At 53.1% G+C, this 26,283-nt stretch overlaps 1 protein-coding gene across 5 annotated transcripts; it reads right to left on the minus strand.

Moving 5' to 3' along the window:
- Positions 1-724: 724 nt before the first annotated feature.
- On the minus strand, positions 725-24,941 carry TECTA (tectorin alpha). 5 transcript variants are annotated; one of them, XM_061476083.1, is made up of 24 exons: positions 24,025-24,941; positions 22,485-22,549; positions 20,993-21,126; positions 20,099-20,386; positions 16,896-17,033; positions 16,370-16,535; positions 14,015-14,427; positions 13,145-13,715; positions 12,118-12,710; positions 11,081-11,654; positions 9,391-10,001; positions 8,525-9,086; positions 7,099-7,298; positions 5,689-6,072; positions 4,874-5,160; positions 4,503-4,783; positions 4,254-4,364; positions 3,731-3,933; positions 3,277-3,440; positions 2,874-3,122; positions 2,326-2,488; positions 2,014-2,101; positions 1,364-1,484; positions 725-1,078 (listed from the first exon to the last, which is right to left on the minus strand). In XM_061476083.1, exons 2-24 carry the CDS (start codon positions 22,546-22,548, stop codon positions 922-924), a joined length of 6,522 nt encoding a protein of 2,173 aa, XP_061332067.1. In that variant the 5' UTR covers position 22,549; positions 24,025-24,941; the 3' UTR covers positions 725-921. The 5 variants fall into 5 exon arrangements, 4 of the variants coding, with proteins under 4 accessions (XP_061332067.1, XP_061332069.1, XP_061332068.1 ...); XM_061476086.1 differs by having other exon boundaries at positions 978-1,078; positions 1,368-1,484; XM_061476084.1 differs by lacking the exon at positions 2,014-2,101 and having other exon boundaries at positions 948-1,078.
- Positions 24,942-26,283: the final 1,342 nt, after the last annotated feature.

The raw sequence follows: 26,283 nt of genomic DNA on the forward strand, positions 1-26,283 counted from the left end.
GACCACACCATTTACGAAGGATTACAACACATTTTATTCCCACGCAGCCGTGTCACTGAGTACAAACATAAGACACAAACACCAACACAGACAGACAGCCCCCCCCCCCCAGGGCCATTCACAACTGTCCCACCAGGCAGCCCATGCCAGTGGACCCCAACCCTGCTCTCGCCCTCTATAAAACCTCTGCCACGGCACACCACGCAAACACAGTAGAGAATTCCATCCCTTATTCCTCTGGCTCTCACTCCTGCTCACCAGAAAAACACCTCTTTGCAAACACTGGGACTGGCTTTTCACCACTACAGCACAGTAACAAGCTTCCCAGTCCAGCAGGGACAAGCTCAGCTTTCCACTGCATACTCAACAGCAGCTCTGCTCTGGAGAGCCAAAGGGTGACATGCTCCCGAAGCATCATGACATCCAACAATGATGCCGTGCTTCTCCAGCCCATGACCCGTACTGCAACACCTACCTCTGGTTGAGTCCGTGCACTCACAAGGCACTGACAGCAGCTCCTGAGGATGATGAGTACCCCAAGCTGTATGTGCAAGGGGACAGCACACATTTCAGCCCACCCCACGCTACCAACAGGGGTGTGGGCCACCTACAGTGCATGCTATAGGTAGGGAAAGCCTGGAAATAAAACCCCCTCAAGTACCACTTTGTTACCAGACACCTGCAAAAAAAATCCCTCAAGCACCACACTGATGCCAGAAACCTGCAAAAAAAGCCCCCTAAGAAGTCCTACGTTGATGCTAGCAAACATAAAGCTTTGCCTTGCTGCTGTTGCTGCTCCTGCCACATGCCATCATCTTCATGTCCGTGGCCATACTCTCTCCAGGTCACGTCCCTCTGTTGCTTCCACGTAGCAGGATGGGTCGGCAGCAGTTGGCCGCTGTGGGGGTGCTGTCTCCTACCCTACAAAGACTCAGGCTGACGTGAGAACAGTCCTTGGCTGGGTGGCAGAGCCGTGCCTACGAGGTCAGGTCCCGCAGAGCTGCGCGTAGCCACAGCCAGAGCTGGGCTGCCACCAGAAGGGTTGCTTGAGCACGGTGCTCCTCTGAAGAGCTGGAGGCTGCCAACACAACAACACCCCCCACATGAGCTGGTGTCCCGGCACGCGCACAGCGGGCACCTGCATCCCTCAGGTACCACGCTTGTCCTGCAAACTGCGCCGGTTCTGCACTACCAAGCACCTCTTCTCCATGGGAATGGTGAGAATCCACATCACTGCCCTCTGCAGCCCTCCTATGTATGACACACTGGACATTCCAGACGCGTTTCCCACCCTACTGACCCCTACAGCCCCTCAGGAAAAGGGGTTACACTTGCCCAACTCCTTTGGCACCATCCCCAGTACTTGCCCCTGCAGCTCTTGCCGTCCCCTTGCAGTGTCCCCGTCACACAGCTACACAGGGGTCCGTCCGCTCGGCTTGTGCAGATCTGCTCACAGCCTCCATTGTCCTCACACCAGTCTGATCCTGGGCATAAAGAGCAAAGGCGAGCACCTGAGTGATGCTCCAAAACCCCAAGCCCCAATCCTTGGCTTCTTAAGACCCCACTCCCACACTTGCTCCTATAACAACGGGGCCCACAAGAACGTGCCCATTACCTGCTGGATACACCTTCACACTACACATGACATGGGAATGATGCTAGGATGGGGCTAGCCACTTGTCATCCCCCATGACCCCAAAACTGCATCTAATCTGATGCCAACAACCCTCAAAGGGGAATACATACACGAGCACCCACAGCATGGGGCCACACAGCCAAAAACAGAACTCTCCCTGCCTTACTACCTGCCCTGCTGTCATGCCATCTCCATGCCAACAAACATGTTCCCAAGCAATGCAGACCCCTAATGTGGCCCACACATACACTCATTTGACCAGCATCCTTCCCTTGCCCCAGTGCCCCAGAATCCTCGGGCATCCTGTGGCACACCACCAGGCTCTGCACGATGGCAGACAAACCCCTGCAGCCTTCCTTGGGGTTACACACACTTACGCTTCCTCCTGATAGGTCCCACCGAGAGGATCTGCTCCTTGGTCTCCTCAGCGAACGCGCTGGCCATCCTTGTGTGCTGAGGGCAGTTCTGTGTGGGGAATTTATTTATCCCCATAAATGCTCCTTCCGTCACTCTCTGCTCATGTCCAGCCCCTCTCTGCTCCCCGCCGGCCAGCCCAATGGGACCCTGGGACCAGGCTCAGAGAGCACTCTTTCTTCCCGGCGTCTAGAGGGACGCACGACCCTCCCGGTCCCAGCATCTCCAGGCACTGCAAAGCAAGCCACCCATCCCTTGGCCCTTGCCCCACTTACTATTTTGCAGGAGTACTTCTCCGAGTCGCAGAGCGAGACAGCGCAGTGGAGGTGAACTTCATCGTAATCCCCAATGAACTTGAAGACGGTGACGTGGAAGCGACACGTCAATGACACCCCGTTCTCCTCTATGCCAATGGTGTTGTCCTTCATGTTTTGGCACCTGTGCAAAAGCATCTATGCTCTTATCAGCCCTCCTACGACCAGGACCCTCTCTTGAGGGTTGTCCTTGTCCCCCACAAGGCCCATTTTCATGTGTCCTGCTGTGCCTGATTCCTCTGTGCGTTGTGCCCTGCCTCTGTAAGCATGTCCCCTCTCAAGCGCTTCTGACTTACTTCACTGTAGTCCTGCTTCCTCACAAGCCACATCCCCCTGTCACATAGAGATGCCCCAATGCCCATGGCATTGGTCCCACAAGGAAGCCTGCTTCTATCTGCAGCTGGGACTCCATCACACAACACTACCCCTTCAAGCACCCTCCCCAGTGAAAAAACACCACACCAAAAACCAACAGTGCATGCTGGGCAGCCTGGCCCACGGTCACTCACCCTCCCTCGATGATGAAGTAGCGCAGCTTGTCATTGCTGTCCCGTGACGGGGTCGCGTAGCACTTGTTCAGCATCAGGATCAAGTGGTTGGAATCAGCCCCGACAACAAAGACCCCCACGTAGAGCACATCCCGGGTGGTGAGAACCACCTCACCCTGCCGGTAAGGGTGTTTGTAGGACGAGTTCTTGTACAGGGCCATCTTGGTGGTGAAGCTCCCTTCTTGTGTCGGCACCGTCAGGTTAATTACACTAATGAGCAATAAAAAACATACCAGCTTGGATGGAGGAAAGGCTATGAACCGACTTTGGTGCCTTGCTTTGGACCCTCACCATGTCCTCCTCTGCCTATGTGCTTCTGTGCCTCTGCAACAAGAGAGGCTACGCAGCTCATCCCGGCTCCTACCTGAGCATTGGCCGCACGACTGAATCTAGGGAGATCTTGATGTCCAGCTCATAGGCACAGGAAAACTCCACGTTGATGGTCCTGTCCCGAGTGATGATGTTGCCTGTGTTGTTTGCACTCTCGATCCACACCGTGTTCTTGTACACTATATGCGTGCTGTTAGACTGCAGAAGGAATGCAGAGAGTCGTTTGAGATTGCCTGTCTTTGCTTCCCTGCTCCTAATGAACGCCTCAGCCCCTAAATGAGCTGTGTGACACCGAGGGCACCCTGCCCCACTGCTGCCTCTAGCCAGAAAGGGTACAGTATAGTAGAGCTAAGAACTACTAGGCTAGTCCTTACCCCTGACCCCCACCCCATCAAAGTGCCTCCTGAGCATCACACACTGATACACACCTCAATGCCCTAACCCTGGAATTAAGCTCCTTACGCCCACGTGCTCTGTGCCTGGCTCACCTGCACCAGATTGCCACAGTTGCCTTTGGTGTTGTTGATCTGGAAGGAGATGAAGTCCTCCCCTTCGATGCCGGGGCAGTGGCGGTCATTGACCCGCACGCCTTCACGCTCAAAGCCCAGCTGGAACAGCTTGCACTTCGAAATGGACACCTCCATTTGGGCAGCTTTGCAGGTCACCTCCGCATCAATGATGTCGTGGGTGGCTAGAGGAGAAGAAAAAACAGCTTTGCATCACCACATATGGCACCACAGGCCTGACTCTCCTCCCCACCACCAGAAACAGGCTAGGATCATCTCCTCCCCGTCTGACATCTGCTGCTCAAAGTGCTCCTGAACCAGAGATGCCCATAACACGCACTCCAGAAAACTTGCTCCTTGCTCCCATCCTGAATGGTCACAAACCCCATCTTAGCAGAGGTCCTGGTTCTCAGCATCCCCCTTCCCAAAGCCCCATCATTACAACAGCCAAATATGCACCCGCACTGCTCGGTGCCAACCCTGCAGCCGGGACCAAAGGACTCACTGTTTCCATAGGGTGGGGGCTCGATGCAGCCACACAGCTCCCCACCGTTGTCCAGCTCACAGCTGCGGTTGGGGCAGTCAGCTCCTACACAGGGATCTTCCACCACTCCTGCTAAACAGCACAAGACAGCACAAACACGATCTTTACTCTCAGACCGCAAGGTGGGTGCCTCCAACCATCACAGGACACCCCCCTCCCACCGGCTGCAGTCCCAATGGGACCCGTATCCCTCAACCCTGGCTCTCTTACAGCAATTCTCCTTCTCGATCCACTCGGTGCCCAGGATGCCGAAGGTGCGACACGCCTCGCCGTAAGCAGCCAGCGAACCGCATAGCTGGACCTTCTTGTGGTTGTAGCAGCCATCCAGAAAGCAGGACTCGTAAAAGGGCAACGGGTCCAGGAGGCCGTAGCAGGGCTGGAAGAAGCCTTTCATGTCGGTCAGCTTCAGGCAGTAGCTGTCGCTCTGCAGCTCCTGGATCTGGACGTTGTCGCAGGAGGCGGTGTACTGCGAGTACTGCAGCTCGTTGCAGCTGTGGGCACCGGACACATCGCGGAGGCTCCCGTCGCGGCCGCCCCGCTCCCGCTCCCGCCCAGCGGGGAAGGGCCGTCCGACCGCTCACCTCTTCTGCATGCCGTTGGTTTTCCAGCTCTGCGCCAGCACCACGCTGCTGACCGCCGGCTTCCCCCGCAGCGTCGCGTAGTCGTCCGTCCGGTCGCCGTTGAAGTTGCCGCAGAGGCCGCACACCTTGTTCTGCAGCCGCTCCCCGATGGTGATTTTGATGACGTTGAAGCCGTTGTAGCGGATCTGGATGTCGGGGCTGGAGTCGATGACCAGGAAGCCCTCCTGGCTGAAGATCTTGGTGGAAAGCCCCGTGACGAAAGGGATGCTCACTTGGCTGCCGTTCACCTGATGCGGGAGAGGAAACAGCACTGGTGACCCTGCCATCCTTTCTGCCCACAAACGTGAGTTGCCCCCAGATGGCTCCATGGCTACCTCCCACTATCCCAGCTGTGAAAACACACCATATTGCCTTTGGCAGGGGCTGGCGTATCCTCCTCCTCCTTCTTCCAAGCCTGATGGATCACTCTGATCACACTGCCTCCCTTAAATGGCCCCACAAGGCTGTGCCATAAAGGGAACCCTACTTATGTGCAGAAGATCTAGCCTGGGACTCATCTCTCACAAGAAAAGGCCACAGATGGTGCCCTTTGGAGACTGAGTGATGCTGCAGCATCTGTATCCTTTGCTCAAAAGGACAGCTTCATATGTGCCACCAAGAAGTGGACGGGCATACAACTACAAACCTCCACAGCTGCTTCAACAGGGCCTTCCAGTGCTCTCACAGATACCGTCGTGTGGCCCCATGTGCCATCCCACTCCCCACAGCCCACGTTCCTGCTCTGGAGGGGGCAGACGCCCCTGCCAACACCTTACCTTGACCGTATTCCTGTCACTGATGAGGATCTGCTCCTCGTTGATGTAGAAGTACACAGGGGAGATGATGGTGAGGTTGGGCGAGGACCACTTGTCAAAGTTGATGATGAGCTGGAAGGAGAAGTCGGGCAGCTTCTGGCAGATGGTGGAGAGGACGAAGGCGCAGTTGGCGGGGAAGCGCAGGAAGGCCCCATCGAAGGTGCGGAAGACACCGCCGCCTGCTGCCAGGCAGAAGGAGCTGCGGGTGCTGAAGCAGCCGCGCACGCCGTTGCGCAGCCCGCACTCTTCGTCAGACTTGCAGTGCCGCGGGTCGCACTGGATGAGGTTGCGTCGGAAGCAGCGGCACCGGCGGGTGCAGTCCCCGTTCCAGAAGAGCTGCTTGGGCTGAAAGAGGGACCCATCACAGGCCAGCAGGGCTGCGGACCTCTGCCCTACCCTCTGCGGACACTTGGGCAAGCAAGAGCTGGCAACGAGGACAGAGGAAAAGGTGCAAAGGACACGCTGGCAGCTTGCACCTACCCCTTGCAACATCTCCGAGACCCACAGGCATGAGGCAACTGCATGGCTCCCCTGCCACCGCAACTTCCCTCGCCTCTCGTACATGCACAAAACCACAGTGTGCTAAATAACTCTCCTTCCTGCACCCTGCTGCCTGCCAACCCATCTGCTAAGGTCCCCATATGACAGTACCCCAATATTGGCTCCTTATGGATGATTTTGCCAGACAGAAAGACTCGCTATGCAGCACACTGTGGAAGGACATCCCTCTCCTCTCTACCCCCTAGAGCTGTGAGAGCCTTGTGCTGCCACTGCATCATCCCCTCCCTCACCGACAACCTCAGTTTCTATCACCAGCATGGTACCAGGCTCTTGCCTTGTGGAGTTACCAACACCACTTTTCCCACTCCTCTAGGAAACATAATTCCCATAGGCCCTCAGATCAAGGCTTCCCACGCTGGCCCTCCTCACACCAGAGCTCGAAAAGAGTGGCCATGCAAGCCCAGCCTTGACACAGGGATTATGGTCTGCAGTTCAGAGAAGGACTTGGGACACTGCAGGACAGCTTGGCCTCAGCAAACATCCCACATGCCATTGCTGGGACTTCTCTATGGATCTCACTTCACCTATCTCTGGCTCCGGTCAATGCATATCTACCTGTTCTGCCCCTTATTCTCTGCCCACTCTTGCTCAGTGCAAAAGCACCAGACTTCAGAGTAATCCCCAAACATGGCCATGAGTACACGATGCTGGGGAAGGACAGGACCTGTCCCTCCAGAGCACTGAGGCTATGACCCTGGCAAAGACTCACTGTGACACTCAGCCTGGCCTGATCACCATCCCTGCTCAGGGCCCAGAAATATCATAATGAGGGAAGGAGAAAGCCTCAAGAAGAGGACACGAGCAGCGTACCTCATAGTATTTGCCATCGGAGTAGCAGCCGCAGTTGTGGGGAAGGATGCAGCTCTTGCCATTGAGGACGTACCCAGGGTCGCACTGGCATCCCTCCACACAGTAGTGGCTGCAGTCACTCTTCAGCCGGATGGCAGCGCATCGAGGCTGGCAAAGGGACACGCAGCTTTCGTAGTGGCTGTTGGGGGGGCAGCTGATGGCTGCAAAGGTACCAGAGGACAAAACAGATGATAGACCAGCTCCCTGGACAAGACCAACCGGGCAGCCAGCACCACATCGGGCTGTAATCCCTGCTGTCAGCATCCCTGGGGGTATAACTCCCCTGCCAACATGGCAACACTACCCAGAGAGGGATCTGAAACTCCTGGGCATGCAACTGAAGGCAGAAGGCAGCCTTCATGCCTCTGTCCTATGCCACTTGCCAGCTGCATAGTCCAAGTTGATGCAGTCCAACACTTCTCTGTACTCACCACTGTCTCTGAGGTCCTGCACCCTGGCTCCCTGCTCTCCCACAAACAAGCTCATTCTCTGACACCAGACTCCCTGCAGGAGGGATGCTCATGCTGGCCCTGGTGCCTTTCAGGCAGTGTACCAAGCCTCTGTGCTCTTCATACAGGAACATGTTTCAGGGCATGTTTTCACAGTGTGAAGCCTGCAAGGGGTGCTGCCCATGCCTGAGCAGGACACTTCTCCCTGTGCCCCATCAGGGATAATTCCTGGCATCCAGGGTGCTGGTCGGCAGCCTCAGCACCCTGCCCTGCAAGAGCAGCGCCTTCTGAGCCACAAGTTTAGCTTGTTAGAAGGCACAATGACATGAATGTAATTTTCAGTCTTGTTAGCAAAGACAATTGCTTCCCATCAGATTTGCCAGGCAGATCAGCTGCCAAGGAGGCTTGTGGTCCCCGTCCTCAGGAGCCTAATTGAGGATCACATTGTAATCTTATTGACAAGAGCTTATGGCTTCATAAGAGCAAACACATACTCCTGGCTTTGAAACAGACTAATCTCATTTAACAGTGGAGAGGAGAGGCTGATACCTTCTGAACCTGAGGCTTCTCCCTTTCCATCTCTGCTTCTCCTCCTATACCACATGCAGTTTGTAACAACTCCAAGAGAACATAGTGCTCCAGACATGATCCCATACCTCTGCCTCAGCTGGCAAGCATGGGAGGGAAAAGCTGCCAGCCCTACTGGTATAGCTTTAGCTCACCAATCTGTTGACTGGCCCCTTATCTGGCAGTAAAAGAGGATCCCCAAGGCCATCCCCAGGCAGTGGCCATGGGGACCCTGGACGTGTCTGGGTCAATGGCCTAGACTGCTGGTGCTCCATGTGGTGCTCTTCTAGCCCTCTACAGCCTCAGCTACAGTGGACAACCCCAGGAAGCACCTCTAGTGCAGGAGAACCCGGTCGCAGGGTGATACTTACAGCACGAGGTGAAGTTCCTCCAGCCTGTAATGGCAATGCCCTGCGTTTGGCACGTGCTGGCGTAATTCTGCAGCCAGCTGCAGGCTGTTTGCATGGCTCCCCCATCGACACAAGTGTCAAAGAGGCAGTTCTTGTAGAAGAAGCTGGGGCTGATCTTGCTGTGGCATTTGGCAAAGACACCGCTTTGGCTTGGGATGAGGCTGCAGAGCTGCTGGGGTTTCCAGAAGCCTTCCACCTTCCCGCAGGCAGGGCAGCGGTCACCACAGCCCACACGGCAGAATGCATCCCTCTTCACCCAGCTCTGGACAAAGTCGGTGATGCTGCCGGCTTGTGCACCGCCTGCAACCACCAGATCATCCTCTGGGTTGCCATTGTAGCGGCCACAGAGGCCGTAAGTGAGGTTCTGGAAGCCACGTGGGATGGTGACAGACAGGAAGGTCTTCCAGTCATACACCACCTTCAGCCCAAAGTCGGTCTCGACCACGATATGAAAACCAAAGGCAAAGATGTTTACTTTGCCCTGGCCCAGCTTCAGGGGCAGGTAGAGACGTTCATCATTGACCTGCGGGGGAGGAAACAAGATGCACCATGAGTGGGACTGATGGTCTGAGCTGCTGCAGGAGGACACAAATGAGGGCAGCTCAGCACTCCCAGAGCAAGGCCCCTGCTGGCCTTGCCTATACATCAAACAAGGCAGCCAAAAAGCCGTGCTGGGCAGCATCTTTGGGATGAGCCCAAGTGTATTCACTTCTATATCCTCAAGAAGCCCTCTCAAGCCATAAGTGTCTTGTACCTAGGGAATCGCTCCACAGTTTGGGAGCTGTGGCAGGGAGAAATAAGCATAGCCCTTGTGGCCTCATACTCACCAGCACAGTGTACTTGTAAGCACGGTGGATGACAATGTTGTAATTGAAGACCTCCACTTCGACTTGTTTCACCCACAGAGCCAGAGAAGTGTCCCGATCCTCATTCTTGGCTGTGACAGTGAATGCTGGGAAGGTATCTGAGCGTTCTGCCCTTGGCCAGGCAATGGTGGTGCACAGGACCAACGCACAGCTGCTCTGGAAGTCAAAGGAGTAGCCATCAAAAGTCAGGTAGTGTCCATAGCCGGAGATGATGCAGGAGGCGTCAGTGCGGACGTGGCAGTAGTAGAGGCCGTTCTCCTCCAGGCAGTACTCATCATCCTTGCAGGAGACGTTCTCGCAGTAGACGCTGTTGTCGGAGCCGTTGCAATAGCAGAGGAAGTGGCAGGCGATGTCCATCCAGAAGGTCTGGTTGGTGGCCAGCTGGCGCCCCTCGAAGTTGCAGCCACACTCACCACGGGGAACGCAGCGGTTGTTGCGCAGGGCAAAGCCCTCGTTGCACTGGCAGCCCTCTGCGCAGGTATCCGTGCACACGGGACCCGTGGCCAGGGTCTCACAGGTCTCCACGCAGCTCATGCACTCCTCGAAATGGCTGTTCTCCGGGCAGGTGAGAGCTGCAGGACCGACAAACATGGAATGTGAGCTCCCAGCTCCAGCAGAATGGGATGGAGGAACAGGCAGAAGATGGGAACAAATAAGCAGTGACCAATTGGGGGGGGGAAGCAAGAAGGGAAACAGCTCCTTCCCACCCCTTTTGCTTTCCATCCCCTTTGCAGCACCCTCCTAACATCACAGCCCTGTGCCACTATGAGCTGACCAACACCTCCTCTCTCTATTTCAAAGGGCTCCTGAACAGATACCTCCCTCAAACCTCCACAGTGGAGACAGGGGCTGCCTCCCCACCATGTAATTCCACACTGGGGATTTTTCACATTCACTTCTGAATTATGAATGTTTTCCCATCAACGGCAAGTTTATAGCAACAGCTGAAATCAAGCGTTATTCAAATGATCCTCTGGTGGTGGCGTTCAGCACTGTCAGACACCATCTGCAGCTCTGGAATGCTCCTACACCGCATCATAAAACTTGTGATGCCTCCCGAAATGCCACCCTGGAATAGTTTCACTGGGAAATCTGTCTCTGCCAGCACGAGCACAGCTTAGAAGCTATTGTTAGTACATGGGGCGGCACCGCCTTGCCTTCTGTAGAACTGCAGTTCTTCTCCATAGGCTACATGAGAACATGCTCTGTATGTGCCAGCCTCCCTGACAGCAGAAAGCTCTACTGGGCATAGCTCTTCCTATAGCAAAGCCAAGCTTTGGTTGACTGGTAGGGAAAAGAATAGGAAAATTGTCCCAGAGTGCCAGGTTTAGGCACTTGTGTCCCTACCCCTTCATATGACTTTGGATGTCTAATGCTGCTGCGAGTGCTGTCAGGGCCTACCCCCCAAATAGCCCTTCTCCTGTTGAGTGTCTGCCAACACAGCCACAGAGGAGCACGCTGTGGGTCCGGGGTACCCACCAGAAATGAGAGAGGAGGCAGGGGAGAGCCTGAACACCACAACATCCCATAAGGAAAGCAGCTCTACCTCTGTACACCTGCAAGCTCCTGCCAAAACCACTTCACCCAAGGTCGGTGGGGTCTACATCCCCTTCTCCCCACCCTGGATACTTAAAAGCTTTGTTGGACTCACGGCAAAAACTGTGGCTCCTCCACTGGCCAACGTCCACCTCTGCGTTCTTGCAGGCACTGGCGTAGCGTGCCACTGAGTCACACAGCTCAGACAGGTTGCCCCCGCTCTGGCACAGACGGAAGAGGCACGTCCTGTAGTAGGCCGAGACGTTGACCACACTGTGGCACTCCAGGAAGGAGCTGTTGGTGGGGTCGTTGATGATGCCGCAGTTGGAGCGGCTCCTGTAGAACTTCAGCAGCTCCGAGTCGTTGTTGCAAGCCTTGAGGAGGTCCCCGCACTCCCCATTGCAGATCTCATCAAACGTGGTCCAGCTCTCCAGGAAGAGCTCCAGGTTGTCCGTGCACTTGCCCTTGGGCAGGCAGAATTCATCACTGGCATTGCCATTGAAGAAGCCGCACAGGCCACCAGTGCAGTTGAAGTAGGTGGTGGAGAGGCGGATCTCCAGCAGGCCTGAATCATAGTAGCTAATGGCCAGGAGCCCCTCTGACTCCATCACGGTGCCGTTGTCACTACGGTAGATCTCCAGGCGGCCAGAGGGGTGGAAATAAGGCAGCTCCACGTCATAGCCATTCACCTACAATAACAAGCACATCAGGACACTTCAGAGAGAGTTATGGGACTTTGCATGGCTGCTCCTCTCTGCCGGCCACACCACACTGAAGACACACTTCATGACCTGGAGCCAGCCTCCAAGACCCAGAATCTCCTTTGAGTGAGGGCATACAGCTGCTTCCTTGCTTTTTGCCCCATCGAGAATGCTCTTCCAGGGAAAAAACAAGTTGCAGGAGTCAACAGCAATGCAGTAGTCTCCAGAGCTGACACAGCAAGCAAACAGAATAACAGTGCTGTGACAACTTTGCACCGTCTCATGGGCCCACACAGGGTTCCCTCCAAGTGCCACCATGGTGTCAACCGGCGGGAATGGTCCAGTGCCATAGACTCATAAGCCCTTCTCCAAAGGGACATGGATCACACTTGTGAGCCACTGCCTCCCGCCCCAGCCCTGGGAGGGACCACCTTGATGGCAACACCTTTACCTTGATCTCCGACAGACTGGTGCCTCCAATCTTCACTTCTTGACCAACCACTTGGATCCGCACAACACGTGGCCCATTGGGAGCAGATCCGGGCTTCTTCTGGCTGATGTCCACCTCGATGAAGTCTGGTTTCTCAGTGCAGGTTTTGAGCAGCGTGTAAGAGTTCTCCAGTGGGTAGAGGAAGGCAACACCATCAAACGTCTGCAGCACCTGGTTCTGCCCCACTAAACACAGAGTCTCCCGCTTCGGGTAGCAGCCCCGGTAGCCGTCCTCAATGGCACAGACCTCTCCTTCGGGACAGATCGTGTTAAAGCACTTGGCCTCGCCGCCTTCCTCGCATTGACACTTCACTGTGCAGTCTGCCACTGCCCAGAAAGACTCCCCGATGGCGTAGTACCGGCCGTCCACGTCGCAGCCGCACTTGTGTATGGGGACGCAGCGGTCGGTGCTGAGGACGTGGCCCTCATTGCACTCGCAGCCCTCGGCACACGGGGAGGTACAGGCCAGTGGGGCTGTGAGGTCTGAACACGTGGCAGGGCAGCTGCTGGCACACACTGAGTAGTGGCTGAGCTCTGGGCACTGCACAGCTGTCACTGTGGGTGCAGAGGGGAGACAAACAACAGGAGGACTACGTTACAGAATGGTTCAGGGCTACCCATCTCCTATTGATCCACAGCAGTGACAATGCAGAGTGACCCAGGAGCCCAGCTTGAATTGCCCCCTCCATTTCCCTACTGTGCCTCCCTGGCCATTCCTCTCACAAAACAGCCCCAGAGCCACTGAGTCACCCACAGCTATTTAATTACACAAGCGTCCTTGTTCTGGTCCAGCCTCCATCACTCATTATGCCTCATGTGTGCCAAGTTTCACTGGAGCAAGAGTCTGATGCCATGGAGAGAAGGGACCCATCTGACTCCCTTCACTCTGGACAACTCCCTCCTCTGGATTTCTCCCCCCTCATCTCACACACTGCTGGGTAGACCGCTCCAGAGGGGAAGACTCCTGGCCCGAGCACACAAACACTTACTGCATCCCGTCTGGGTGCGCCACTCTCCCACGGAGATTCCCAGGCCCTGGCACACCGCGGCATACGCTTGGATGGCTTGGCACAAGCCAGTGCCGTTATCCCGAGCGCCGCAGAGGTCATAGACGCAGCTGTGGACGAAGGCAGTGGGGTCCACTACAGCACTGCACTCCCACAGCGGCCCGTCACTCTTGTTGATGAAGCCACAGTATTCAGAGGTGAAATAGAGCGACTCGGTGGCAGCGTCGCAGAGGCTGCAGTTCTCCAAGCACCCGGATGAGCACTTCCGCTCGGGATGTGGCACTTGCCAGCTCTCGCCCAGCTCCGGCACGGATGTAGCCAACCTCCCGTCTGAGCGCAGGGCATCGTCCTCAGGGTCTTTATTGTAATTGCCACACAGACCGCACGTGGCGTTGATGTACGTGCCCGGAATGGAGACGGAGGCATAGTGTTGTCCATCATAGGTCACCAGCAAGCCAAAGTCAGTCTCCAGGGCTGTGGACAAGCCGCTTTGGTAGACTTTTATTGCACCCAGTTCCAAAGAGATGGGTAGGGACACCACCAAGTCATCCACCTGTGGGAACAACACCAAAACACTAAGCTAGCACATGAAATAGCAGAGCCCTCATACTGGGATACAGACGGGACACGTACAGCCCTGTTACGGGGTCTTAGTGTCAGGGACGTGTGCAGGAGGACAGCCATCAGTAAGCCAAAGGCATTTGCCACCACAGATGTCCCTTATGCCCAGTCCCTGAGGGATGCAGAGGGCTCAGAAGTGCTGTCCCATGCTCTCCAGGCTGCCACGCAGTCTCACCACCGCCTCAGAGGAGCTGACCCAGCAAGTTCTCCCCCTTTCAGTGGGGCTCTTACCTTTGCTTTCCCAAAGCTGCCCTTGGGGAGGACGATCTTGTGCGAGTAGACCTCTACAAAAATATCCCTGAGCCAGGAGACGGAGGAGCCGCCTCGGTTCTCGTTCTTGGCCTCCACGTTGAAGTAGGGCAGCTGGGAGCCTGGCCAGCACTGCCTGGTGAGGAGGTAGGAGCAGGAACCCTGGAAGTGAAAGAGGAAGCCGTCGAAGGTGTGGTAATGTGGATCTCCGAACACCACGCAGGTGCTGCTCTCCACCGGCACGCACTGGAAGAACTTGGTCTTCGGCTCGCATGCTTCAAAGGGGCCGCAAGCCATCTCCTGGCAGAAGATCTCATTGTTGAAGTCCAGGCAGCGGCACTTGGTGGTGCAGTTGGCATTGTCCCAGAAGATCTCCCCTTGACGGAGAAACTGCCCTAGAAAGACAAGAGATGGAGAAACCCATGCAAAAAAGAACAGACTTGAACTGCACCGTGTCAGTCTCAGAGGGGTCTGCCAGCCCTCCAAAGCATCCTGCTGTGGGCTTCTTGGCTGCTTTTGTTGGGCAGGCTCTCAGCAAGAGCCACTCGGCAAAGCACTGTGATCACAAGCTTCATTTTCAATGTACAGTGTGTCCCCTCTTTAAGTCCTGCCCATGCCGCAAGCCCATGGGATGATGTGAGTGCTCTACTGAGCAGGCTGGCTGACTTGAAGGCTATTCCTCCTGCTTTCAACACCTACCACCCTCTTTGTGCTTCAGTACTGCAGGACACAAGCCATTTGTGCTATTTCCTCTAAGGGAGAGCCCGCTGGTAAAGCTTGTGCCTTGTGGAAGCCATTTCCAGCACTGTTGCTGTACTCGTGTCATCCTTCCGCTTTGTTGCCAGCCCCACAATCCCTCCATTCACATAACTTTGCCAGTCGGAGTGCGAGTCTGCCATCAGCTGCCCAGAAGCAATTTATTCCCATTCAGAAAGTGCTCATAGTAGCTATGAAACCAAAGAGCTGTTGATAAGTAATTTCCACACCATACCCCAGTGACGACAGGAAATGATGAGTGATCACACAGCAATAGACTGAGCAGACTTGTTACACGGCGGCACTATAAAGGGAGGCAGGTTTGTCTGGTGAGAGACATGAGAGGCAGAGAGAAGACGAGAGAACAAGGGTGGCAAATACCCGTGAGAGTTTCCCTCTCTTCCATATGGCTGCCTTTCACACTTCTCATGTGCATGGCTTCCACCGTGCGCGTTGCCTGAATTTACCTCTCCTAAACTTTTTGTTCTCTTCCCAGCCTGCTACAAAAATAAGAGCTATTTTCTGCTTCCCTGCAACAAACAGCATCTTTCCTTAGCAAGACCCACTAGTGAGGGCTCCTGTGCCAACCTTCCTGGTGTGGGGTTGGGCACACAAGTGCTACTAGGCATGGTAGGCCTCCTCCCCTCCAATGCCACACACTGCATCACCTCTTGGAGAGGACTGTGAAACACAAATCCAGTGGTGGGTCTATCCATCTTCACCACCTCCATAGCTGAGACAGGCTTTCAGCCCCTTTACCTTTATTCCTGAGGTCAGTACCTGCAACAGTGGGACCCGAAACCTCCATGGGCTCCAAGACCCTTGAAGCCTCATGGACCTTCTTTAGTACAGTCCTTGACCATAAAGAGGCCAAATGTCTCACACTGGTGACATGTCCAGTGTCCTTTGGCAAGTGACAGTCCTCTCTTGCTAGAAGGACTCCTGGAGCAAAGTCGATGCTCCTGACACTTTATTTGTCGAATGGTAATGCAATAATCTCTCTGCAGCAGAGTCCCTGTGCAGTCACTGTGGGCATCTATAAATCCCTTTATATCCTCATGCTGTCAATATCACATTTCTTCTGCCCCCAAAATCTGATTTTCTTCTGCAGAAACAAGGGAAATGGGACTACACCATGAGCTTTCCTACTCTGGGGGCAAAGGAAATTGCTGTTCCCAGATCTTTCCCATTGCTGCCATCAGCATCACAGAGAAGAATCGACATGATGGCTCAGTGGCACTGCAACACACTCAGGCTCCATCTGCCCTTGACTTTGGGTTAGGGTCTTCTGGGCCCCACAAATGGAGGCTTACAGCAATACCATGTTACTAAAATCCCAGGAAGGAAAACAACCTAGCACCAAGGCTTGTTTTGCCAGGTGATCGTGTGCTGCATGCAGCAGCTCAGACCCTGCTCACGTGTTTCTGTCCCAGCAGCTCCAGCTTGAGGGGATGCCTTGGCAAAACCAAGCTGCACAGCAGCTCTGAGCGGTCAAGCACCTCTCCACCAGCACCCCAAGAGCATTACCTTTTGTTACAGAGCCCCCAAACATGAAAAAGGGCAATGTCATTTCCCCCTTACCTCTCAGGCTGCAGCCATTGGCTGGATCTATTTCTCTGCCATCTATTTTGAAAGCCCAGCGCCCGGGGACATTAACGTTGGTTGTTTCTTCAATATTGACTATGTCTGGGGTTCTGGAGCCGGGGATGCTAAAGAAGTTGGTGATATTCCCACCATTAAAGCCAGCCTAAAACAAGTAAGAGAGCAAACTTCATTACACATCTTTGCTATGGTAAAGTGATGCTGCATTTCCACAATCCTCTGTCCCCCCACAGTAACTCCGGACTTTTAAAGTCTCTTTTCAGACATTTCAGTTTTCAGGTAGATTGGATGAGAGTGAAAAGCTTAACAGGTACTACAAGCACTATGGGTGTATATTTACATATGCATATACACATGGAGCACTCATCACCTGTGCCCGACAGTGAGCTTGCAAGGCCAGTGCTGGAGATGTTGAGGGACTGAGTGAGCTCAAATACACTGGGAAAGCTACAGGCAGCCATCTGAGAGCTCAACAGAGATGTGGATATGAGAGTGTGAGCCTCACCTGGGCCATCACCCCACCGAGACCAGTTAGGGGGTCCCCTCCACTGGCTGTCCCCGTGGTCCAGCTGATCTCATGGTAGTTAAATATGGCAAAAGAGGACGCTCCATCTGTGATCAGGACCGCTTGGAAAGTGTTTACCTGTTGAAAAAGACGAGCACATTCACAAGGTGATGCTGCTCTGCTCACTCTGCTCACCTGCCCTGCTGACATTCATCTCTAGCACCATCTGGGTGAGACGGGGCAGGACAAGACTCACTTAAATCCAACTTAACGCCAATAGATGGCAGCATGAGAATAAACTGGCGGGGAGAAGCAGTCGGCAGGATTGGGGTTGTTACGGACTGTTATCTCCCATTACCCTATCTTAGCTTTATTCCTCGCCGCGTTATCTTACCCGCTTCCCTTCCACGTTCACATCCTACAACACTGTTAACGGTGCATTACATCCAAGGCAGCCATGTATATTATGAGCTGCTTTGCTTGGCTGACAGATGCCCTTGGTACCTGCTAAAGCTGCTGCTCATTCTTCCTTTCCCTTAAAATGACTCTGCATTTCCAGCCCCTCAAACTCCAGATACATTCAGATGACTGCCAGCCTGGGCCCCGGGCTGGGAGAATGTGCTTTGCCAGCCAACAAGGGTGACATAGCCCCAAGCTCAGAAGATAGCCCCAAGGACAGAAGATGCCTCTCCCCTTGAGATCTCCCCTCTATCCTTCCAGCAGGGATACTTCTCTCTGCTTTTTGCATCTCCCTGCCCTCCCCATCCCTGCCCAGCCTACACCAGTCTGCACTGGGACCATGCCATGATAAATAAGTGCTCCTTCTGCTTCTGAGTGAGCAGGATTTTAGCAGAGCAGAAAGCATGGGCTGTCCCCTTTCAATTACTCAAGAGCAACACTAGGAGCCTGGGCACAGCAAACTGTGAAGGAAATACAGCCACAGAAACACAGATGATATGGGAGAACACATTGATGGAACCATCTCATGCTAGAAAGTGTTGGGGCTTACCCTGTCAGCAACCCCCAAGCAGTGCAAGCAGAGAGAGCTTTAAAAGGTGAGCACAGGGACCTGCACTCACTATTTGCATGCCACAAGGGATGTCACTTCCAAGGCACATTAGGCTCTTGAAAAGGGAGGCAAAGCAGCCTGTAGGAGCTGTCAGAGAGAGTGAGAGGTGTGGGAAGAGCTGCTTCACAGAGCTGCAAACGGTGCAATTCACACCAGAGCAAGCAGAGCGCAAGCTAAGGGGAAGCCATCATTTCCGTTCCTGCATCCTTTCCCTGGGATTCTGCCTGCGTCTGGTTTCCCATTCACCACACTTGCTCGCCTTTCCCAAGCCTTTTCCCGTGGCCATGAGCTCAGAAGGTGCTTATCACAAAGCAAGATCGCTTTGCTAGTACAACAACAGCTCTTCAACGGAGCAAACGCTGCTCCACTCAGGTGCCTCTTCGGGGGTGGTGGAGCTGAGCAGGTACCAGGAGGTTTACAACGTGTGCTGCTCACGGTCAAACACATCCTGAGCACCTAACGGGACTCTCACAACTGAGCCCGTTGGCTCAGGCGTCATTGAGGGGCAGTAACTGCGGTGTCCCCCGAGGCCACATTCACACAATTGTTTTCCTGCAGCTTTTCTGCACTGCGATGAATTCCCTGCTTAAGCTGCATCGTGCTGCTCCACGTGCCAACCCGGAGCCCTGGCTGCTATTGAACGGGAAGGCTGCTCTATAACAAAATAAATTGCATTGTGTTGCAAATGTAATTCTTCAGGCAATACACGAATCTCTGTATTGCTTGCTGTCTGCAAATATATATATATGTATTATTTTCTTCCGCAAGCACTGCCAGGACTGGCAAAAAATATGCATTAAATCTCAGCCTCTCTAACAAATGGAAAAGAACTGAACTGATTATCAGAGCCAGCTCCTTGAGACAGAAGGCCACAGCTTTTGGCACCCACAGCACACAGGCTAATCCTAAACGACCCTGGCCCCAAACAACAGCAGTGATCCTTCGCTTCGCTATCTGTGCCCCAAGCTTCCACAGGGGCCCTACCAGCAACACATCAGTGGCCTGGCATGGACCTTTTGACATCAGCTGTGGTTGCAGCTCGCGTATTAGCTAGGTTTTTAAAAGCTGTTCATGCCCTCAAAAGCATCACACACTGCTGTCTCCAAACTCTTGAGATACATCTTGCACTTGTATGGAAATTGAGGAGCTACCACGACTGGGTTGCTAGTGTGACCCTCTGGTCAGTCTGGATCAGGCCGTCCGTGCAGGCAGACCAGTTGTCATCACAAAAACACCATCAGTATTCCCTTTGGCTTTTCCCTTTCTACCTCATGTCTGAATAGAACAGCCACTCAGCCCTTTTCTAGATGCCCTCACCACCCTCTTGGATTAGTGCTTTGGAGAGAGCACTGCAGCCTCTGCCACAGAGAAAGACATCGTGATTTGAAAGGAAAAGGTTGTTTTTTTTCCAAATAAATACATATTAAAGCTCTCATTTTCTCTTTCCTTTCTCCAGCTCCTTGGAAACTGTATTACTTCCAAAACTTAATTTACCACAGATTCCTGCTCCTTTTCTGTTGGAGCAGCCCTCCCTCCTCACACAGGCAAGGAGCAAAGCTTGTTTCAAAGCTCATTTCAAAGATGCTGGGGCCTTGCAAGGTGAGCTCAGGGTGCAAACCAGAGCAAACTCATGTTGGATCCTGGATAGAAGTGGGCAGTGGAGAGGAAAGGGCAGGTTACAAAACCCAGCCTCAAGAGGATGACCAAGGAGAAGAAGGGAGCACAGAGCAGAAGATTCTGACCAGTGAGAAAATGAAGGGCATCCACCTCTGCAGCCTGTTCTTCCCATCACCAGTTTATCCTGCACCCCTGTAGTGGACAGAACTGATCCAGCACAGGAGCAAGCGGGAGCCTCGAGTGGTTTATATCGTGACATAGCTACTGTTCAATGCCAAAAGTTTGGTTCCATTATAACTGACTTTTGCTTGAGGTCCCTGTAGCCTCCTGCAGAAATAGCTCTTTTCTATCACTGCAAAATGAAGGTGCCATATCACAGTACTGAGAAGAGGGAACTGAGGAGCAGGAGCACAAAGCAACTCAGTTCATGCAAAAAGGCCAAGACAGCTTTATCCAAGTATAGATAACCTCAACCATCAAACACCACCCGTCAAGAAGTACAGCTGGTGGCCCTTACCGGAGTCGTGCTGCTTCCCCCGTAGAAAGTGACTTCCTCCCAGGTGACGATGAAGATCCAGGTGGCAGAGAAGGAGGACATGTCCTTGAAGTGCTTGCGGATGTCCTTGGAGGCTCTCCTCAGCAGCTCGGGGTCCGTGCTCTCCCTGTAGTAGATCTCCCCCCGGATGCCATTGTGCACATCAGCCCAGAAGGGCGCGACGAAGGCCCGGCCGTCCGTCAAGGGGAAGGCTTCTGGTGTGAACTGGCTGACGAGCGCGTTGAAGGAGATCACCCCGTTGTTGTTGACCTGCACAGAGACCCACTTCTGTTTGAGCAAGCCTCTGCAGGGAGCAGAGAGCTGCTGCTTTATCAGGTGAGTGACCTGGGGCAGAAGGTGTCTTATGTAGTGAGAGCTCTGGGTTTACCCAGCTTTGGAGAGCAGCCCTGCAGCACTGAGAGACCCTGGCCTATGACACGGGTGGCTGCACGGCCGGGAAGAAGTCCCCTTTGCCAGGCTTTTGCTGTGCTTTCATCTAAGAACACAGCAGCCCATCCTTGTCTCAGGTATGGGTCCAAGCCATTGCAGTTGTGTTTTCCCCTACAGGTCTCTGCATGTGCTTATTTCTTGTCATGTAACAGGAATAATGTTCTTTGTGTCAAGGCCTTAGCTTTGCTGTATCATTTAATCACCTACAAAAAATTTATTGCCTTTTATATTCCTTCCTCATGAACATTAGCCCATTAAATATACCTTTGACATTCTTAATCATAAAACCTATCAGTTCATGAAATCTAAGAACTTGTCAGGTAGGTGCTAATAAATCTTCCAATTCCTGATGACAGGGAGAGAGTTTAAAATGCAGCTGCTAATGGCAAGAAAAAGAATAAAGGGACGGTCTGCTTCTTCACTTACATAAACGCTCCTGTACGGGGCTCCAAAGAAGACGAATGGGACGGAGATCTTGATCTCAGGAGAGCTTCCATCATCCACTTTGGGCGTTTTGGTGTCGTTCTGCCAGAACGGATACAGACTCTTCATGGCATGAGCTGGAAGGAGAGTGAGAAGAGAGGCCTTATGGCAGTGCCAGGAAGGTGCTGGGGTTGCCTATCCCCTAATGTTGACCTCCTGGGAAGAGCAAAAGTGCTGCCTTGCCCTCCCCTCCTTCCCCGGTGTGGATGTGCCACAACAGCTCCACAGTTTGCTGGCAAAATGAGGTTTCCTGCTAAAAAGCACTGTCAGGGAACGTAATTGCCTCTCCTAAAGGTATTTCAGAAGACGGTTTTGATGTGTTTCGGTACAAGCCTGACACTTCCTAGCAGGATAAAAGCCACTGATTGGCTTGAGTTGCAAGCGTCCACTTCTGGCCCTAGGGCATGTGTCCTTTGCCATTGCAGCCTCTACCAGATCTCTGCTGTCATCTCATGGCCTCCTTCTTCCAGTTAGCGACTGGAGTGGCTCATCACAGAGCAAATGGGGATTTTGCTGGGTTTTCCTCCTCCTCCTCCCCTCTTTGCTGTAGAAAATCACTACCCTGAACTCACGACATTCAATATTGGCTGACATGAGGCTCTGAACAATCCTGGCTCTCTTCACCTGGATTCAGGACATGCTTTGGTTCCCTAGCCCATGCCCTGCACTGTTCAGGGGCCTCCAGCTGAGGACAGCTTGCTCTATGCCCCATTATGGATGCAGGAGGAGCTCTCCTTGTTGCCCAAGCTATCTCCTAGTCACCCTGAGGATGCTCCCTGCCTGGGAGTAGGGAGTCTCCATCTAACCCTTCTTCACAGGTTCAACTGCTTCAGCTTCCTCTGGGAAAGGAGACAAAGTGAAGCCTGGCCTAACCCACTGGCATCCTGACTTCATAAGACACACATGTGCCCCACCAGACATAAAGGGAGGTGGTGTGTGATGGTGTCTGGGCTGCAAGCCTGGTTTCACAGGTATGTCCAGAGGACCACAGCAAAACTCCTGGCTGCTAGGTAGTAAAATCAGTCATTTCACAGCTGTAATGCACCTGACAAGTTATTGCAGCTGAGGCTTAGCTATGAGACAGGCATTTTACTCCTTCTTTAAACTGGAAACTCAGCAGAAGCTTCAGCACTACTAGTGTGACACTGCCACACTTTAATATGCATCACCTCCTGCAGCCAAACAGCCCAGCAGGCCCCCACTGGTTGTGATTTTTGCCCTGGAGGGCATTTCTCGAGCTAGCCCCCATGTCAGGCAGCACACATCTGCCACATTACCCACCCATATTGGTGGTCCCTCCCTCCCCATAGGAAACACTAGGTTCACCCTGCGTCTTGCCCTTGCACCAGCCAAGGGGCTGTGTGTGTTTTCCAAGCTCTCTGTACTTCCCAGCATAGCTAATCAGTGTTGGCCTCCCAGGCAGGAGATAACTCACCTTGCTGCCGTGCAGTTATCACCAAAAGGGCCACCCAGGCCCCGAGAAATGATCGCTTGTTCATCCTACGGGAAGGAAAGAAACCCGGACACGTATCACATCAATGGGAAAACGCATCCTCAAGGAAGCCCTGGGTGATGCTGAGTGCCATCACTTCCTGAAGCCACCGCCATGAGCATGCTTCAGAGACTGAGGTCCCTCACCCACCAGGCAGACCCTGGAGAAACGCGTGCTCTCTTCAGTGGTGTAATGAGATTTCCCTGGTGATACCAGCAAATAACCCTGCAGGTCCTGGCAAAGTAAGCCCATAGCTCCACGGAAGAACCCCTGCTCATTGCACGCAGTGTCTGCAAGTTGTAGATAGCCCCGGCTCTCCGTGGGCTGCCTGTTCTGACAGTTCAAAAGCAATTCCTTCCCGATGTACCTAGTGTGAGGACAGACACCTCAAGAGCAACAGCTTTGCACTGCTCCAAAGACAAGAGCCGATGCAGAGCTGAAGCGTGCTCCCCTGGGTAAGGGGCTTCAGGCACCACTTCAACTAACGCTTTGTGCTGGCTGCTAACACAACAATCACCATTTTTGACAAGTGTGAAAGAAGCACAAACATTTACACAGCTGGGCAACTCCTTGCTGTACAGGAATCAATGATAGAGAGAGAAACGGATACAGGGCTGGGAAAATGAAAGCGAAATCCTGTGCCAGCTCCAATTCCTTCTGTGCCTAATGCAATTTGTTACTCATTATTAATTCAATAGAAACTATTGCTAAAACACCTGCTTTGATTACTTCGCCTGTCGCTTTCCCTTCATTACACGCAGGCAGAGCTCACACAGAACTCCCAGGAAGGTATCGTGTGCTCCCAGCGTGTGCGCGCCCGCCAGATAAGTACGTGATCAGCTTCAACACAAACTCTGTCTATGCATCATGCACAGCCTTAGTTTCAATATCTTTGCCTTCCCCCTTTATACATCCCATGCATTTCAGTTGCGTGGACACGCTGCCTACAGAATCTAGCATCTCTTTGTGTTCTCCCTATAGGTCTGCCTCAGTAGCATATGGGGATCAACAGATCCAACTCCTTCCAAGTATACCTACATAATGCATAGAGCACAGGACTGCAACAGGGAACATGCCATCATCCGTCGCACATCCCTGCCACTTGTCTCCCCCTACCAGGAGCATAGAAAGCATGAAACACAGTGGAAGGAAGGTTCCTCCCTGCTTTGCTGCTCCTCAGCATGCCACTCGCATCAACACGGGCCCACAGCAACTGTTTTCTGCACTGAGAAAAATTCAATCCACCAAGGAAAAGTTTTACCCATCTTGGAAAGACAAAAGGAGAATGTCAGAATTTCACATAAATCATACATCTGAGTCACTGTGGATTCACTAGGAGAGACTGGGCACACAGTGACTACAGGAAGCTACGGCAGTCAAAGAACAAGAGCTTGGGAAGCATGACAGATGATGCAGAACGTGCTACTTAACATATCGCATTCAAAACTACAAAGTTTTAGGTATGGAAAAGAAAATTACCAACCTGTTTTGTAGATAGAGGAGCAACCTAAATCTGAAATTTCAGACAGATCTTGGTAGACCGGGGAAAAATCCTATGTCAATGGAGAATGCATCCCGGTCCTCCTTTGCCAATTATTGCCGATGACTGAAACAGTGTCTCAGTCCCCTTGCTCTTGCAATTGTAAAGTCTGTTTCCTTCAATGCTGTTCCAGGGCTGGAGGAGTGTTGAGTTGCAATCACAACTGTTGCCTCTATTGATAACCAGCAAGCTAATCTGCAGATCAGATTCTGGCCTGGAGAGGGAAAGAAGCCTCTTTCTTCCCCGAAAACTCACCCCCCTCAGGTGGATTCAGATGGAAATGCCAGCGAGCCGGAGCTGGGCTTGTGGCTGTGCTGCTCAGCATCACTTTTTGCCGAAGGGAAAAAAAGAAACCAACTCAAAAGAACTGAGCCCCTTCCTCCTTTGTGTCAGTGAAAAAGCACGCCCATCTATATAATGTTACAGGATTAGCATTAAAGAGTGCTAGGCTTAAAGCAGTGTTCAAAGGCAGTGCCCCAGAGTTCCAACCGAGTTACTTTTCCATCCAAGTCTTCTTTTACTTTCTGTAACTTACTTCTGATTTTACAGGTGGGAAAGGGAAAACTTACCCAGTGTTGCGTGCTCTCTCCACATCTGCCGGAGAGGGCTTCATTGCTGGTCCTGTTTCCACCCTCTCTGGAAGGATTCTGCTTGATCCCGTGGGAAGCTTCACTGGGGGGCTGCTGTGTTATTACCGTTTTCATTCTAGCAGCCTGCAGTTCCCCAGGGACATAATGGGCTGAGGGAGGATGCTTTCCATACCCGTGGTCACCTGAGCTGAGCAGCTACCAAGGATGCTTATTGTTTCTCAGGGCTTGGTGATGGCTGCTGCTCGGTGAACGTTTCAACCTGTGCTGACAGCCTGGGAAACACCATAAGCCCCAGAGAGTGGTACCTGCCAAAGGTCTGCAGGCCTTGAACTGTGTTACAGAGACCAAGGCTCTTCATGTGTAGCCTAAGATCCCGACTGCTTTCATTTGATTCCCATTGATGTCAATTGAGAGAGGCAGAACAGCAGCCGAGAGGTGATGGATTCCGCAGTCGGCAGAACCCTGCGCTACCCGTACACACACTCCCTGCCCTTCCATCAGGACAGGAGGGGACAGGAATGCCAGCAGCCAAACAGGAAGCACTTAGAAGCCCAGGAGCCTTGCCCAGGACCCTGGCTGCTCCTAGAACTGTGTCTAGCAAGTTCAGCCCCAAAGTGCTGCATCTTACCTCAGCAGTTTCTTTTAGTACATCAGGGCACCAGGCAGCACACTGCCTCCACAGCACATCCCAGAGCTTGCTGGCTCCGTACACCCCAGCGTGGCCTTGCTAGTAGGAAGCTTCCTTTTTTAATGTATTTTTCCCCACTTCTAAACCAACAACTACTTTAGGAGGGCCGGGGCACTGTAAAGCATTGACTGGTATTTCAGGGGCAGTTACTTTTCCAGCCTGCCATTCCATGCACCACGGCTTTTCCTTTCCATCCCATACAAAATGTGAATGTTACCGGCCACAGAAAAAATCAATTGACTCTTCTCAGCCTGTTTTGTAACACAGAGAAAACCAGGGAAAAGAGGTTTCCCTCTGCTCCTTTGTCAACTTAATATTCTGGTCCTGTTCATCCTGGACAAGTCTACACTGATGAATTTTGATTAGGTTTCACGGTCTCTTTGGGGAAGACTTTGTCTTCTAGGCTATTTTATTTTGGCAGGGGATGCTCCCATCACGCAATGCTGAGCAAACAACTGCTTTCCCTCTTCTTTTTATCCTTCTACCAGAAAATCTCCTTCCTGTGCCTGACCTCAAGGAAAACTCAGCATTGCAAGATGAGATAAGGGGATCTCCGGCTGCTTGACCTCAGCAAAACAACTGCAGGAAGAGCCGTATTGCATTCCCTTTCCAAGGAACCTGGCCCAGTCCGGGGAAGACTGCATCCCATTCAGAATCCTGAAGGTCATTTGGCGCAGGCCAGCATTGGCTTAGCTCATGACTCCTGCTTTAGTGGGGATGCTGCCCTCCCCATCACCACCTACAAACCTTTCCTTGAGGGTGAAACTTGTTTTAACCCCTAGGCCAGTCCCACTTAGGACATGGAGCAGGTAACGGAGAGTGAGCTGGAGCCTTCTTCAGCACCTGGAGTGGAGATGAGTAACCACCATGGAGGAATACAGTCCAGAAGAGGATTAGGTCTTCCAGCATCCTGACTTCTCCTTT

Source organism: Pezoporus flaviventris, unplaced genomic scaffold (genome assembly GCF_033815535.1).
Source record: "Pezoporus flaviventris isolate CSIRO_AGI_PZ_B2104156 unplaced genomic scaffold, CSIRO_AGI_Pfla_v1 ptg000093l, whole genome shotgun sequence".
NCBI lineage: Eukaryota > Metazoa > Chordata > Aves > Psittaciformes > Psittacidae > Pezoporus > Pezoporus flaviventris.